Source organism: Neomonachus schauinslandi, chromosome 10, assembly GCF_002201575.2.
Source record: "Neomonachus schauinslandi chromosome 10, ASM220157v2, whole genome shotgun sequence".
Classification (NCBI taxonomy): Eukaryota; Metazoa; Chordata; class Mammalia; order Carnivora; family Phocidae; genus Neomonachus; species Neomonachus schauinslandi.
In genome coordinates this window covers 122,557,870-122,575,383 of record NC_058412.1, presented here as the reverse complement: position 1 = coordinate 122,575,383, position 17,514 = coordinate 122,557,870, and the positions used below count along the sequence as shown (strand labels likewise).

The 17,514-nt window shown below is 48.7% G+C and overlaps 1 protein-coding gene across 3 annotated transcripts; it reads right to left on the bottom strand.

Moving 5' to 3' along the window:
• Window positions 1-772: 772 nt before the first annotated feature.
• TTPAL (alpha tocopherol transfer protein like) lies at window positions 773-16,197 on the bottom strand. 3 transcript variants are annotated; one of them, XM_021689135.2, is made up of 6 exons: window positions 16,122-16,197; window positions 15,563-15,621; window positions 12,286-12,745; window positions 9,589-9,782; window positions 7,613-7,723; window positions 773-5,328 (listed from the first exon to the last, which is right to left on the bottom strand). In XM_021689135.2, the coding sequence occupies exons 3-6, from the start codon at window positions 12,728-12,730 to the stop codon at window positions 5,050-5,052; spliced, it is 1,029 nt and encodes a 342-aa protein (XP_021544810.1). In that variant the 5' UTR covers window positions 12,731-12,745; window positions 15,563-15,621; window positions 16,122-16,197; the 3' UTR covers window positions 773-5,049. The 3 variants fall into 3 exon arrangements, with proteins under 3 accessions (XP_021544810.1, XP_021544809.1, XP_021544811.1); XM_021689134.2 differs by lacking the exon at window positions 15,563-15,621 and having other exon boundaries at window positions 16,122-16,180; XM_021689136.2 differs by lacking the exons at window positions 7,613-7,723; window positions 15,563-15,621 and having other exon boundaries at window positions 16,122-16,180.
• Window positions 16,198-17,514: the final 1,317 nt, after the last annotated feature.

Here is a 17,514-nt window from a genome sequence, read left to right as displayed (position 1 = left end):
AGCAGGTAGAGAAACAGCTAAGCATGCATGGGACCACAGTTGGGTCAAGCCACACCTAGTTATCCCTCAAGGAGTCTGGGTTTACTTGTGCTTCCAGAATGTTCAGTTACAGCCTGGGTCTCAGAGGTTAAGAAGCTCTGCTTTATATTTTACAAGAAGCCAGAAAACAACCTAATTTCTACACTGTTTCCCTATAAAAAAATTCTTTCCTCCTTTCCTTCTGTGTTCTCTTGGAGGGTGGATGACAGTAAAAGGCAAACAGTGGCTGTAACCATCGGGAGAAAGTGGGCTAGAGTCTGACTACCTGGCTGTGAAGCCCAGCTCCACATTTGACTGTGTGTCCTTGGGCAAGCTGCTGAACTTCTCTGGGCCTCATTTCCCCCACAGGAGCAGGAATACTACTTAAGATTAAGTGGGTTATTTCTGTGAAGCACCTGACATAATGGATGCCTAGCCCATACAGGCCCTTGGGAACTGTTAGCTATACGAAAGATTCAAGGCCAGTCTAGAAGGGACAGCTGGGCCTTAAGAACTGAAAAAATTTGCATATTGTCTATACCATTGTGTATATCAAGTGCCATTCTTTGTATACACTGGTATCTTTTTTTTTTTTTTAAAGATTTTATTTATTTATTTGACAGAGACCCACAGCGAGAGAGGGAACACAAGCAGGGGGAGTGGGAGAGGGAGAAGCAGGCTTCCCGCTGAGCAGGGAGCCCGATGTGGGGCTCGATACCAGGACCCTGGGATCATGACCTGAGCCGAAGGCAGACGTTTAACGACTGAGCCACCCAGGTGCCCTACACTGGTATCTTCTAATTGTGCATGATCTTCAGAGGTGGCCAGCCCCAAATCTATAGGTGCAATGTGTTGCCACAGGGCCTCTCCCTGCCTGACCTGGAGGGAGGCTCTACCCGGGCCGTCATGTACCATGAATAATAAAACTTCAGAACCTTTATCCAAACAGTCACTGCCACAAAAGAACTCCACACATACAGCCTTACAGGATTTTTATTAAGACCCAGTCATGCATACTAAAATTACATGTTTTCACCACTTTGACGTAGAAAATGCACTAGAAAAATAAACTTTTGGTCAAAACAAACACTGAAGTAGATGAATCCACCACCACGTGTCCATATACTCAAAGCTAAACTGAATTTCAGTTTGAAGCGAGGAATGTGATCAGTGGCTGAAATGGTGCCCCAGTCTGGTCAGAAAATCAGCCCGCCTCCCACCCTGTCAGCGTGGGATCAGAGGCTCCTGGCCCCTGAGAGGCCTCAGGCATCTCACCCGTGACAGGTTACCACCTGATGTGCCAAGAGGCGGACGCATAGCCCAAGAATCCCCAACAGCAGCTGACTTTCTGCCCAACTAAATGTGCTGCCCAGTGAGCCCAAAGGAGAAGCAGTGAATTGGCAAACGGTCAGTTCATCACTAGCACCTCCACGAGTCACACCGGGCCTTCCTGTGGAGCAAGCTCTGTTAGGAGGAATATTTGACCGACGATACCTGTCCCTTGCATTTCAAGCAAACCAGTTTTGAGTCGGGAAAGCAGAAAGGAATTTACTTTAGATTTACAAAATTAACAAGTCCCAATACCGAGAGACATCACCAGACGGGCCTCTTTCCTGAACAGTTGAGATGTTTCTGTTTGATGTCTCCGCACATCCACAGAACAGCCACACTGATGCAATCGTTATCTTGGCTAACACTTCACTTCCTCAATGGAAGAAGGGGCTTCAAAGGAAAATCTTAAAAGCTAAAGACTTTAAAATGAAGTAATATAATAATGCCACAACAGTACCACAGCTTTTGCCTACCCAAGTGAAAAAGCAATCCCGTAACTGATTGGAGAATCCGGTGGCATTTAAAGAACCTGCCCACCGGGAGAATTCAGAAAGGCTCAGTAGCTCACAGGAATCCGGGGGGAAATACCTCTTCCTGCCCTGAGTCTGGCAGAAATGTATCTTACAAGCTGAAGTGTTTGTAAACCTCTAAGGACAAGTGGCTCCTTGTGAAAACGAGATGAAGTATGGGGAAGCTAAAGCCACTTCTGCCCAAAGCAGGTAAGCTCGGGAGAGGAAGCCAGAGTTGCACAGTTGTTTCTGCACATTTCTTCCAGCCTCTTCTCTGTGAAGGTAGAACAGGATTCCAGGAAGAGGCATAATTTTCCAGATTCTAGAGAAGAGGAAGAAAACCCCCATATTACCTAAGCTTACAGATTAATTTGGGAGCTTCAGATGTCAGTTCATTCAGACCTACATTTCCTATAAAGTAATCCAGATGGGGGAAAAAAAGAAAAAGGCCTCTAAAAGGTAGACTACAATGTCCCTCTGGCAGTAAAGCCAAATGATGCCTAAAATAGAGGGTTCAGAGCTCAGAGTGGGGATCCCTTTTATCATGTGATTGAGGGGTGTTCGGTGGCTCATCCAAGGCCACAGCAGTGTAAAGCCAGAACTCAGGTCTCCTGGTACACTCCTCCTTTCCCTTTCCTATACCACAGTACCCTGAATTTAGGGAAAAGTTACTTTTCAGATGTTTGTGAAATAGGCCAGAACCTTTCCCTGAAGGAAAACACTCCCAGTTCTCCCTGTGCTCACTTGTTTGTCCCATCAGTGTACCCCATTCCTGAATCAGGCTCCCTTGGTCCCTTCATCATTCCCCCACCCTGCGGGGGCAGCTCTATACAGACGCCTGGTGAAGCTGCACAGAAACTGCCTTGATCTTCACCCAGGGAGGTCCTGCTTTCACAGCTTGGTTCAAACCCCCTGAGGTGTCCAAACTATTTGATCTCTCTTTGGAACCAAAATAAAACACAGCAGCTGCAGAAGGCAGACAAATCTTGGCTCTGACTCCTTGGGCCAACTGGAAAGGTCTAGGAAATGGGCAACATCCCGGTCTTGGAGATACTTGTCTAGGTGAGCTTACACACACGCAAGCTTTTAAAGTCAAATGGACACGGGCAAAACTGGCCAGGAACGCAGTGCAACGTGTAAACTGGGAAACTCGGTGGGGCTGAACAGTTCACTTCTCCCTCCGTCTAGCTTGGGGGTGGTGGTGGTTTTGTTTTTTAATCTCTCTTTTCTCTCTGAGGTTGAAAATCGCCTCTAACCAATTCCCACATCCAAGCAGTTGGGTTCTGAACAGACTTCTACTTTAGCCATCCTACTTGTGCTACTGAGATCTTTTCAGCAGTGCTGGTCACACTGTCCTTGGCAGATGGAACTGGAGGCTGCCAGGGGTCTGCATGCTGGCACTTCCAGCTCTGCCAGGTCCTAGAGGATCCAGGGTTAGTATCTACAGGGAAGAGCCTTCCCTGGAGTTGGCACTAATGAAGTGAATCATTTTCACCACCAACTTCTCCATGCATTTTAAACAGTGCTATGAAGATGAAGAGCTTAGTAACAATAGACTGGCCTCTGCCTTTCAGAGCACTGTCCTCTTCCTACCTGAGCTGTTGTCCCCTTGCCCGGTGGCCTCATAAATGCATGGAGAAGGTACTTAGACAACACATAGTACTTGTCGCTTTTTAATGCCATAATTTTCAAGGAATGAATATGAAAGGAAATCGGTCAAAAGCCACCAGCTGAACCACCTAGTTGGATGGTTGGGCTAAGGCTGAAGTTTTGACAGGAAGGGTCTAAAGTGCTGAAATGGAGAACTAACATTTGGTCTCGCTGGCTAGACTCAAGTCAGTCTGCCCACACCAGAGAGAGAAATGCAAGCATATCTGGGAGGGCGGGGGCCCCAGAAGTGATCCAGCGATTACCCGCTCGTGCATTCGTTTCCAGAGACCAAAATTCAAGAATCCCAAGTAATTTAGCCATTCCCTGCTCCCAGGTTTCCAGTGTACCGCCAGAGCCTTGGGGGTAGAAGGAATTCACATGAACCCTGGTCATTTCACCTGCCCTTTTCCAGTTTAACCCTTCCTACAAAAAGGAAGTTGGCTGTTGCCAGGTCCCAGGAATACACATATTACTTTCCTTAATGGCAGGGCCAATTGGTAATACATGCCTCTTGGGAAGACCCTGGTGTACCACAAAAAAACCAGGATCCAAAAAAAAAAAAAAAAAAGCAGGATCCAACCACTTGCTTCTAGAGAGCCATTTTTCTAGGCAGAAAACCATTGTCTAGCATTCAATAACTAAGCCAAACCCCAGAACGTCAGCAGCCAAGGCCCCAGGCATCATTTCATCCTGCTTCATTTTATAGATGAGAAGGCTGAGGCCCACAGAGGCCCAGGTCTTGTCCAGGGTCACACTTCTGGGGCTGAAGCCCTGCTCTCTTCATTCCTGGGCCAGAATTCTTTTAGCTCCTCAGGCCTGGCTGGCATCTAGCGTTTTAGACTGAGTAAAATCACATACCTCAAGGATCCTGTATGATTCTATTGAGAACCAGGGCTAAGGCTTTATGGGTTTGGGGAAAACTTCAGTTTCCATTGCAAGAGTCAGTCAGTGAATCCCAGAGGTACTTTCAAGTCTCTGGCTCCCAAATTTGATCAGGAAGTGCTGCTTATGTCCTGATGCTCCCATGATGATTTGATTAAGGTGCTTTCCAAACCCAGTGTGGCAGCTGGGGCCTGGGCCTCAAACTAGAAATTTCCTGATGAGCAACACAAGTCTGTAGTTAGGGTTCAGGTGAAAGACACAAACTCCCAAAGTCTCCTGGTGTGGCCACCTTGTAGGCTCGGCCAGGTTCTTTCATAGGAGTGTGCTGATCAGGTGGTTTTCTCCTGGAATGTGGAACCAAAATGACTTTGGTCCTGATTTTTCTTGTTCCAAGATCTCTAAGAACCAGATACAGCTTCCAGATTATGGTTGCAAACTGGGATTCCAAACGTTTGGGAATCACTGGGGACATTTTCCATCTCTTCCATGGATTAATTCGAGTCACCAAGGGCTTACCCCATGGCTTACCCTCAGAGCTCTACAGGCTGCAGTTTAATTACAAGGAGCAAGACAGACTCCATGGCACCTCAGACTCTCCTTGTGCCTCGCCAAAGAAAAAGGAAAGGATTTAAAGATGGCAGCACTCACAGGGGACTGGCTAATAGCAGGAGTAGAGCTGTGATTTCACGGCCCGCAGAGAATCATCACACTGCGCATCTGGGGTCAGACCCTCAGGAGGCGGGGCCTGGCCCAGGATGCTGTCGCAGACAGGGACAGGTTGGCAGAACTCTCTCACGAAGTCCTCCTCCGAGGCCAGCAGCACTGCATTCCAGGCAGTGATGTCCAGCTCTCCAGCCGTGCCCCCATACTCCTTGGGGAGAATGCTTCTGGGAAGACTTGTGTGCAGAGAGTTCAGGTTGGACCCGTGGAGGAAGAACTAAAGGGGAAATGGAAACACATGTGCTCTCAGGTTAATCAGTATCAGTCACCTGAAGGCCAGGTAGGTGCTCAACCATCTGTCAAATGAATAAAGAACAGCTGATGGCAACTGGACCCTTCGAGTTCCTCGAAAAGCTTGAGGATCCTTAATTCCCTTCCTACATCCCATGCTCTGTTGGCTGCTCCTTCAAAAGACATCCAGGATTCAACCACTCTGCGGCCCACCTCGTGGAACCCTGTCACCCCCACTTCTCCCCTGGGTTCCCACAACAGCCTCAGCCTGGTCTCCCTACTCGCAGCCTGTTCTGCAGTCTCAGCTCTTCTCGGTGCCAGTCAGATCATGCCACTCCTTTCCGCGCAGCCTGCCAGTGCTCCCACTTCACACGCGCCAGAGGCCGGAGTGCTCCCACCTCACGCGCGCCAGAGGTGGGGTGCTCCCACCTCACGCGCGCCAGAGGTGGGGTGCTCCCACCTCACGCGCGCCAGAGGCCGAAGTCCGCACGCCGCCCCTCCGCCCCTCCGCCCCCTTCCCTCTGCTGCTGCTCCTGCACGCCCGATGTGCTCCCGCCCAATGTGCTCCCACCTGGGGGCGGTGCCGCTGCTGGTCCTCTGAGATCTGTAAGCGCTCTCCCTCACCTCTGCCAAGTCTGCTCAAAGGCCAGCTTCTCTGCGACGCCATCCCTAACCCCCCTACTGGATGCTACAACCCCTTGCCCCTGTCCTGTACTGGCCCCTTTCTCTGCTTATTTTTTCTCCACAGCACTTATCACGTCTTAATACTAGATAATACACATCCACTGTCTGTGTCTCTAGCATGTAAGCTCCCCCGGGGGGGGGGAGGGGCAGAGATTTTGGTCTATGTTGTTCATCTAGAACATACTTGTGCACAGTAGTTGATAAATATTTTTGAAAGAATGAATGAACATATGAAGGCCGAAATGAACAAGATTATGGACCACAAATAAGGTCATTTCATAGATAAAAAAGGCCTGTTCCAAAGACTGCTTTAGCTTTAAAAGCAGGTTCCAAACAGGATCTCCAGGTACTAAGGTTCAAACCCAGGCAGGGATGCCACTAAATTAGCAGTTCTCCAACCTGACTGTGCATCAGAATCACATAAGATTTTAAAAGCACAAACTCTTTGGCTCCACCCCTGAACTGGAGTTAAAATCTTCCGGGAGAGGTGCCTGGGTGGCTCAGTCATTAAGTGTCTGCCTTCAGCTCAGGTCATGATCCCGAGGTCCTAGGATCGAGCCCTGCATCGGGCCCCCTGCTCAGCAGGGAGTCTGCTTCTCCCTCTCCCACTCCTCTTGCTTGTGTTCCCTCTCTCGCTCGCTCTCTCTGTCAAATAAATAAATAAAATCTTAAAAAAAAAAAACGGTTTCAGTAGAGTGGAAGGTACAGATTCTTTAAAAAAAAAATCTTCAGGGAAAGGGCCTGGGAATCTGGATTTGATTTATTTTAGTAAAGATTTTCATTAATCTCTATACCCAACATGGGGCTCGGACTTACAACCCTGAGATCAAGAGTAGCACATTCCACCAACTGAGCCAGCCAGGTGCCCCCTGTCTGTATTTTAAATTCCTTCCCTTGCAACTTTGAGATTCTCTCTCTGTTTCCTCTTTGAAAAAGTACAAAATTCAAGACCCAGTCTCTGGAGGGACCACAATGTTCCTAGGCCTAGGGAAGAAGGAGAAAAATACCACTCATCACATGTGATCACAGTACTAGCAAAGGTTGAGAAGTGGCTCTTCTAGGTCAGAGAGGATCATCTTTCAAAGTGCCATCTATACTTTCTTAAACGACAGGTAAGCTAAAACTCACTTATCTCATAAACCATGAATTATCCCACAAACTTGATACAGCAAGACAACAAATCAGGTAAACAGAAGGGCGTAAAATAGCATTTTTAAACCCCAAGGAGCTGTAGTAAGAAATCACAACTTTTTAACTACCTGCCCAATACTACCCTTCTCCCTGTCCTCTCACACATGAAATACAATGTTGGTTCACTGTGCCCAGGCCAGGATATTAAAGAGTCTAAATGACTACACAGCATTTTAACTCTTTTGAGAGCTACCTCCTCTGCTCTCTCCTGTCAAATATTATATCCTATTCATTTTATCTTCTTTTCACAGAAAGGATTGTTCACTTATTTTATCTGTAACTCTGTACTTTCCAAATTAATCATCCCAGGGCAAAAATAATAAACTAAGAGAAGTTTATTGATGTCACAAATAAGGGAGCAAAAAAAAAAAAAAGTCAATAGAATCATCACTTACTCTGTTTGCTATTTTCTCCTTCAGAAATGGTTTTATGATGGCAAAAATGCCTTTAAATATTCGAGGTTCATTCACTACATGCACTGCTTTTATCCGAATGGGGAAGCCATCCTGCGGGGGAGGGGAAGGAGAAGTTAGAACACGTGGGGCACCCACAGACTGTCCACAGCTGCCTTCCTCCTTTAAATCTTCTTCAGGCCCCCAAATCAGTTTGGCCTGACTCTCATGGCCTCCTCAAAGCCAGCCCACGTGGGAGCTAACCAGGAAGACAAGCCTCAGAGAGAGAGTCTTTCTTGGGGCCTAAACTTAGGCCAACAAGTGAAGAGCTGCTCCTCTTGTGGCAAAAAAAACCAAACCAAGACAAAAAACAAAAACGAGAGCCTGTGTGGATGGATCTAGCAAACATCAGACCTTCAGGATCAGTGTTGCCAAAGGGTATTTCTCAGGACGGTACTAGGTGTGATGCAAAAAAGGCTCCATGGTAGGTAAAGAAGTTTGAGAATAGCACGCTATGTAGTCACATGGGTTTCCTTCACTGCAGGACTGTCCTGTGCAAGTGTTCACAGTCACTTTCTCAAGAAAGGGACATGCTATACCACATTTCCCAGACTTATTTAACCCTGGAACTTTCTCCCCCCAGATCACCTTAGAAGACTAGAAAACACAGATCCAAACTCCTTCTCCTGATACTTGAATCTACGCAGACAAATCCACGCAGGGGCATCGAAAGAAGAGTGGAAGCTAAGGGAAGCCAGAGTATTGGCTCCGCATTTCCAATAATGACCAAACGTGATGCTGATGTTTAAATGATCAGCCTGGCACCCAGTTGGGGGCTCACAGGCATTGTGGGATTCACAGAGGAAACTGCTGTATCTCTGGTGCCCCACAGCTCACGAGACAGCACCCACGGGCTGGCCAGAGGGATTGAGGAGCCAAAACGGTTAGAGCCGTGAGACTCAGGCCAGGCTACCCCTGCAAGGGCTGTGTCCCCATCCATCAAAATGGAAAAGTAATTCGTGCTCACTTCAGCAGCACATGTACTAAAAAGAAAATGTAATCTTTGCCTTGTTTATCTCAGACGAGTCCCTGCAGGACTGAATGAGTTATAATGACTGTGAAAGCACTTTGCAAACTATTGAACATTGTGCACATACGGGAGGAACTTTCTGGTTCCCTGCACTTGGGTTCTTTTTTTTCTTTTTTTGGTGGGCAGCAAAGCAAGGTTTATTGAGCAATAGCAAAATGATAGTACAAAGCTCCTGAAGAGGGAGGGGACCTGAGAGGGTTGCCCCGCGCCTGTGTTCTAAAACACAGAACACGGAGGTGCCTGGGTGGCTGAGTCAGTTGAGCATCCTCTGACTCTTGATGTCGGCTCAGGTCATGATCTCAGGGTCATGAGATCAAGCCCTGCCTTGGGACTCTGCACCGGGGATGGAGTCTGCCTGAGATTCTCTCCCTCTGCCCTACCCCGTGCACGTGCGTGCGTGGGCGCGCTTTCTCTAAAAAATAAAAAAACAAAAAAACACATAACACCTGAGATGTGAAAGCATCTATCCACAACAGTACAGCAGGCTCCCCATCCCCAGGTCCCAGAGGGCGGGACCGGATCTAGCATATCAGCCAGAAACACAAATTCTCAGTTTCATTTGTTAGAATTGCTCCTCTATCTTCTGGAGAAAGAAAAAAAAAAGAAAAAGAAAAAAAAAACATGCAGAAAGCATTTTTCTGGCTGTTTGGGCTCTTGCCCTAAAGCTGATCCTGCCCAGACTAAAGGGACCTCAGAAACTATGGGAGAACCTTATGAGAATAAGTGGTAAATAGGACATTTACATTTCTTCCCATAATGCTTTTGTATCTGTCGGATTGTAGGAGAAGTGGGGTTTGTGTATCATGTGGGACCGGCAGTGAACAAACAAGGCCCCCTGGGGAAAGCCCAAACCGCCACGGAACAGGCACACGACAAACAGGGGCCATACCTGAAGGATGCCAATCACCTTTTTGGCTATAAAAGGGCCAAAGTGAGATGCTTTTGATAAGCTCACTCCTTTGTAGTCTGCAAGAATTACAATTCCATTCACCTGGGTTTCTTCAGACTGAATGAGTTTTTCTAATGTCAAGTATATGGCTCGGATGTTTTCGGTAATTGGATAGTTGCTTGGTATCCATCTGTCTGAGGTTGTAAGAAACGGACAGAACGTTACAGAGGTGAATACAAACAAGTCTTCACAGGCTAAGATTTATCTCCTTGCTAGAACTCTTGTTTAAAAATGGAAAGAAAGATACTCTACTGGCATGACTCTATTTAGGTTAGTAAATGGGACACCTTAGCAGCAGCTGATGTTAATTCCAAAGGGAGCAAGCAGCACATTCTGAAAAGGAAATGCAATTGAGTGCTGAAGTTAAAAGCCTGAGCTCTGAAGTCAGACACACGGGGACGGGGGAGGTTGGAATCTTACTAGCTGTGTGAGTTACCTCCTCACTGTGAGCCCGCATCTCCTCAGAAGTAGAATGGGATAGTAATACTAACCTTAATGGACATCTGTGCCGTCTGCCAACAGATACGTGCCCAGATTTTCATACCACTGCCCTGATCCACCTCTTCCCATGCTAACCTTGTGGTTTGGGTACCACTGACCTGCCTCCTGGCTGTAGGGGTGGGCGTGGTCAATCGGGTCTTACATCCTCCTGGCCACAGTGTGTGACCCAAGCCTGATCAAACAGAGCCAAGGGGACTCAGTTCTGTGACCACGGCCCTTTGGAAAGAAAAGATCCCTCTTCCCTCTTGTATTGGTGAGGCTGGGAGCTTGAGACTCAGGGGCCCCAGGAGGCAAGGGCTGGCCTGAGAATGAAGCATGTGCCAAGGAAGACAGAGATGGAGACAGTTTTCCAGTGCTGTGCTTTGTGCCACATCCCCTTTCTGGGCCAGATGCTCCCTTAGTATTCCCCATATATTTAAGGAATCCTTCCCTTCCCTGGGAAGAAGATGGAAATGACACTTTTGACTGTTAACTGCTATTCTCAAGAAAATCCCACCTGTGGGTCCTTTTCTTAGGAAGACAAAACTCCACATGACTGCCACCACCAAGGGGACATGTAATATGTGCAAAATTCCTATGAACAAAATCTTTGTCCAAAAGCTGTGCCAGCTTGCTGTTGAATGTTCCTGCCAACTAAACCTGCTTCTACATAACTGAATGTCATCCTTTTCAATAACATATGTCCCCAAAGAGGCAAAGCTAATACCCAGTTGAGAACAAAACCTTCTCAGTATGCCTCCTCCTAAAGAGTTGTGTTGGTGGGGAGGGGTCTAGTTCTGCTCCAGACACATGGGGGGAAAAGTCATCTCACAAGCAAAGGGTTGAAATCGTGCAAGCAAAGGGTTGAAACCACACAAGCAAAGAGGTGAAACCAGTGTGCTAATCTGTTTTGTAATATCCTTATGAGTTGAGTACAGAGAAGTAGCAGAAAAAAACCTGCTGACTGGTTCCTAGGTCTCCTGGTGCTCTAAAATCTCCACTGCGTTGCTTATTTTAAAATAAAACAACCCTAATTTTGGAAAGGGCCTAAAACAGCAGGTAAAGCAGTTAACACTGTGCCTGGTACACAGTAAAGGCTCAAGAGGATGGTTTAGTCTCCAAAAAGGGTTTGCTAAATGACCAAAGTGATGGCGGTGTGGCTTTAAAGACAGAGGAAAAGCGCAGGGAGGTCACCACTCCCCGTTAGGCGTCCCTCCAAGAGGACTAGGTACGAGTGAGCAGAAGAGGGCTGCCGGCAGGCATGTTCTCCTGATCCTGGCTTGGTTGGGAGAACACTGCAATTTTAGTTTCATATTTTGTCTCTGCTCTGGTCTGATGGAGAATGTTAAGGCCGTGGGGGTGGGAACCCGTGCACAACGCTCCTTCACTCCTGAGTTGATAGCGCATTCGGCGCCCCTAATTAAAGCTACTGCCAGGGAAATGTAAGATGTGCTGATTACCATCAGTAAGTGCTGAGATCGAAAAGTGAATCAATGGCTTAACCAAGTAGAGGAAAGGAGGGAGAGGAGGAGAGGCACACGGTGGACGGACACCCTTCCAGTTGTCCCCCAGCCCCCATGGATGCCTGCTTCACCCACGAACAAAGGAGGGACGGGGCAGGCCTGCTCGTACCTACGACCAGGGCAGATTCTCAACGCCAGAACTCGGGAATTTGCACGGAGGAACTTGACTGGGTGGCCCAGGAAGCCCGGGCACTAAGGGGTAGGAGATCTTGCCAGGGCCACAGAGGCAGCAAAAGCCAATCTACAGGAAGAAGAGCGAAGAAGATATGCACAGCACAGCACAAATGTGTGGCCCAGAGAAATACACAGATTGACAGAGGCAGAGACGGGGGGAATGGCTGGCTTAGTTCCTGATGGGGGAATGAACTGGATTCTGGTTCTGGGGCCTGGGGCCCCGGGAAAGCGGCTACACTTTCAGCTCCCTGGTTCTGTGGGGTGCTCCTGTTTCATTAGACTAATTCCTCCCCTTTTTCCTAAGCCGGGCTGAGTAGCTTTTTGTCATTTGTCATCCAAAGAGCTTTGACTAAACAGGGGAGAAGGCAAACAGGAAGAGGTGAGGGAGAGAGGGTGCGGGGCACACGCATCCCACACAGAGCCGGGCATGCAGGCACCTGCCGACCGTCTCGGGCAATACCTGGGCGCATGCAGAGGATATGGCAGCCCCGGGGGTCGGTGTGGGGCAGCACGGTGAGGAATCCAGAAGCGAGGACATCCTTTAAGGCCGACGGCTTCAGGTTGTTGAAGACCTCGGGCCAGCTTCTCCTGCAGCTGTGGTAGTTGACCAGGAGCTGCAGGGCCCGGTCGTAATCGAACTTGCGGGCTCGGAGGAAGCGTAGCAGGAAGGCGTCGTCCAGGGAGGTGCTCAGGTTCGGGCACTCCTTCCGCACCATGTCACGGAGGGCCTGCACGTCTCGAAGTCTCCATTCGGGCTTCTCCTGCAGCTCCTCCCTGGCTTTGGTGACCAGGTCTTCCGTCAGCGAGCACACGTAGCCGGGAGGCTCGGCCGGTGGCGGCAGCTCATTTTCCGAGAGCGAGGCCACAGAGGGGCTGGTTCGCAGAGAGTCACTTTCTTCTGACATTAGCTACCAGGTTTCCTGCCAAAACACGAACCCCGAGCCCAGTGAATGAAGCCCAGCGCCGCTCATTTCAGGGCAGCACCATGTGGTGGGGGGTGCTTCTGTCAGCTTGGGGGTTCTCAGCTGGAATGAAGTGGCTTGGAAGCCCGTGCCCAGGTCCCACCCCAGACTGAATGGAGGACCCCACCGAGGCCCCCGAGCAGCCGCAGCAGGACACACACAGTCCTCACCCAATGCCATGGCCTTGCTTACAGATGTACGAATGCTTGTTCAACCTACTTGTAATTCGAGAAACGTGAACTAAAACAACTCTGAAAGTCAGATTGGCAAAAGTACAAAATTGGGCGTGGAGATGCCTCCTGTGGGTCAGAGAATAAATTGGCCTAGCCTCTTCAGGGGGCAGTTTGGCGATATCTACCAAAGTTTAAAACCACACACCCTTCGGCTCAGCATCCTGCTTCGAGGACATATACTTGTGTGTGTGCGCAAAATATACACACAAGGATGATCACTTCAAGTATTGATTATGATGGGAAACGATAGGAAATACTTTAACTGCATACCAGTTGGAGACTGGTTAAATAATATGATCCTAAGTATGGGACACTATTCACTCATGAAAAGGAATTAGGCAGGCTTTTATGAACTGACACACTAAGGAAAAGAAAGCAAGTTGCAGAACAGTGTGCATAAAATAATCTCATATTTTTAAAAATATATACCTATATACTGAGTGCACCTAAAATTTCTGTAAGGAAATAAACTGTTACCAGTGGTTCCCTCTAGGGAAGAGTACTGGACAACAGGACATTTAAGGAGGGAGAGAGACTTTTTACTGTGCTGTTTGACTTTTTCACCATATACACACATGACTTATCATGATGGCTGTGAAACCGGGCTGATTGGCTCTCCCTCGGGGATGGAGCATAACTGATGCATGGCCTCAGTTGCTATCCCTCTGGATCCTCCATCCAGTGGATGCCACTTTCCAGACTGTCCCCAGCCAATGACTGAATGAAATGTGGGCCTCTTCTAACAGGCAACTTTGCCTTGAGGTTCAGCCTGAACCTTCCTGGGGAACTGCCCTGCAGTCCATGACTCCCTGCCCAAACCTCCTTCCCGGGGGGCTGGACTCCTCTATCCTTGTCTAAAGGTCTGACTTCTGCAGCTCCCCTCCCTTTCCTGCTTCACAGGTGCTGCCTCCAGTTAATTTCTTGCATGCCTAATCTCACCCCGGTGTCTGCTTCTTGAAAGATCTGAACACATTTATTGAATAAAAGACAAAACAAAACAGCTGCTTTAGATATCCCAAGAATAAGGTAGCAGCAGCTGTCCAGTTCCAAAGCCCAAGCTCTTGTCCACAGACTACCACTGGTCCCTGACTCCGAGCTCAAGGAGAGCAGGGACCATCTCAGGGGTCTCTGCACGTAGCCAGTGCCCAGGTCACTCCCCCTAAATCTTAGGTCTGCCCACTCTGTTCCTTGCATTCTAACCTCCAGCCCCACCCAGCTGCTTTCACTTCCTCCCAAAGCTGTGTTTTCTTGTCTTGTTCACATCCTGTTTCCTCTGGCTAGCTTGTTCTTCCTCCAGTTCTTCACCTGATCAATACTGATTCATCCTTAAGTCCCAATTAGATGCCACTTCATGCATTCAACAAATACCTAGTACTTTACTATGTACCAGGCCCTCTTCCAGGCACTGAAGGTACATCAGTGAACAACTACAAAAAATAGTGCCTTTGTTGAACTTAGATTCTAGTGGGAGAGGGAGACTATAAGCAAGATAAATTGTATAATAACCAGATGAAAGTGCTATGGGGATGGGGTGCCTGGGTGGCTCAGTCGTTAAGCGTCTGCCTTTGGCTCGGGTCATGATCCCAGGGTCCTGGGATCGAGCCCCGCATCGGGCTCCTTGCTCGGCCGGGAGCCTGCTTCTCCCTCTCCCATTCCCCCTGCTTGTGTTCCCCGTGTCTCTCTCTCTCTGTGTCAAATAAATAAAATCTTAAAAAAAAAGTGCTATGGGGAGAAATAAAGCAGGGAAAAGGGTTGGATGTACTTGGGAATAGGGACTGCAATTTTAAATAGGATGGTCAGGGATGATTTGTTCACGCAAGTGAAATTTGAAGAAAGATGGAGATGAGGGAGCAAGCTATGCAGACATCTGGGAGAACAAGGGCAAAGGCAGAGGCAGAAACACGCCTGGCTTTTTCAAAGAACAGCGAGGAGGCCAGTATGGCTAGAGCCAAATGAACAAGGTGGAGAATATTAGCAGATGAACTTATAGAGGTCCCGGGGGCCCCACTGGTACAGGGCTTTGAGAGCCAGTAAGAACTCTGACTTTTACTGAGTTTGGTGGGACCCATCTGAGTAGAGTGACACGATCTGATTTCTATTTTAAAGGATTGCTCGACTGTCTAGCAAATGGATTGTAAGGGGATAAGGACAGAAGTAAAGAGACCATTCAGAGGCTACTGCAGTAACCCAGGTAAGAGATGATGGTGCCTGAAGAAGGAAGCCTTCTCCAACATCCAGACCAGGGTAGGAGCCTCCCTACCAGGAGCTCTTTGGCATAGCACTCTCCATCTGTTGTAATTGTCTGTAGGCAATTTGCGAGCAACATCCATATCTGTCTTGTTCATCACCTTAAACCCATCACCTAACAAAAGTGTCAGACGCATAGTCTGCACTCCATAAATATTTGCTGAATGAGTTGAATCCGCCTGGTGGAGGAATGCTAAGTGAGGAATTAAACAACAATCACGGTTCACAGGACCCACCCTGGGCTGTTTCCATGGGAGTCACCAACAGATGCCTGTAATCCCAATCCAGTGCTTACCTGGGAGACAGACTGTAGTGTCCATAGGCTATAGGCCTAGCCTGGCACATGACGGTGCTCTGTAAATATTAGCGGACGATAGGAGGTTAAGTGATGTGCTGGAGGGTACACACCTAGTCGAGGATGTGTCTAGCCCCACACCGGACCCTACCCTCCACCTGGAGCTTCCTCATTAACCTCCAGGGCCTCGGTAGTGTCAGGCTCAGAGCAGGACTCGGTCTCGAGAATGAAATGATGGATGGGCGTATGGATAGGGGCAAATACCATTTGTTACCGTGAAGCCTGGAATCTTCCTCACCTGCAGCCCATCATGTTGTGACATCGCTTTCCTCCCCACCCCACCAAGAGGCCAGAAAGCCATCGCTCCCGGAGCCCCAGAGACCCCATGTCCCGTCGACAACCTTCTGAGGCCCCCCACTTCCGGCTGTCACCCCTTCCCCAGGTGTCCCCATTTCCTGGGGTCTCTCTCCTTGAGTCCCTTAACTTCCGGTTATTCCTCCCTCTCAGGGGTCCCTCTCCCCAACCCCCATGACACACGGGAGGACTCGTGGGCACTCACCGGCCGGGCTATGGGGCGGAGCGCGGGTCTATCGGCAGCGGGAGCCTCGTCAGGCAGCGCGTACTGAACCGACCCGCACTCCCTGCCCGGCCGGCCCGGCCCCTCGCGCCGGAAGTGACGTCCGCGGGGCGTGGGAAGGCGAGGCACCGCCCGTGAGTGCGCATGTGCACATCTCGCCGCAGTGCCGGCGCTCTGTCCCCACCTAGCGGCCAAGTCTGCGCGCTGGGGGAGTCCGGCCGGCGGAGAAGCTAGTCGGGAGGGTCAGGGAGAATGAGGCCCCGGAGAAAGAAGGAAAGAAACTAGAACATGCCACCATGTACCTGGCGTTTTATATCCACTGTCTTACTGAATCCTCGTCTTTATGGAATCCCCCTCTTTCATGGAAGGAAATTGGCAGTCAATGAAGTGTAAAGGGTTTCCATCCTAGACCTCGGGATTGGTATTCCAGGATTCTTCCCACCGCAGCTGCCATCGGGACAGGGGGCTGCAAAGGGGGAGATGCCCATCCAGAGGACATCTGTCTGTCTGTAGCTGAGTGACCGCAGGCCTCAGTTTCCTCATATGTAACATGATTCTTGCTTTGAAAGCCCCATTGAATAATTACTTGTGTCCTGCTTTGGGGCTCATAAAGTCCCCTTGAGAAACTGGTAGCTTGAAAAAAGGTGTTCCTGCCCCACCCCCAGTTCATTAAACTCCAGCACCATCACCCCCACCCCCGCCCCAACATAGATTTCTTTCATGCAACTACGGCTTTGAGACAAAGCTCCTCGGTCGCTGTCTCGAGCAGAGTAAAGACACAAAACCATTTCTAGAGAGAAATTCTGTGGCCTGGGAGGAGTGGGAGCTCAAAGGTGTATCCAAGAGATGACCTTAAACAATCCCTTCCTTTCCCGACCCCAGAGGCAGGAGGAGCTCTGGGAGATTGCAACTGACCCATGAGGCCCACGAGAACATGGCAATTTCTGCCAGATCCCAGATTGTTGAGTAGGGGAGCCTGAGAGTTTTAAGTTTTGACTCCTGCTCTGGCTCCACCACTTCTAGGATAAAATACAGAGCACTCAGTTAAATTTAAATTTCAGATAAACAACAATTTCTTTTTAAGTGTAAGTATGGCTCATGCAACATTTGGGATATACTTATACTAAAAAATGTATTATCTATCAGCAATTCAAATTTAACTGGATACCCTGTGTTTTGTTTGTTTGGGGTTTTTTCCCCAAAATCTATGTATTAGTTTCCTATTGCTTCTGTAACAAATTGTTGCAAATGTGGTGACTTGAAACAACACAAATTTATTCTTTTATAGTTCTGCAGGTCGGAAGTCTAAAATCAAGGTGTTGACAGGGATGCATTGTCTCTGGGGACTTTAAGGGAGGAATCCTTTTTTTTTTAC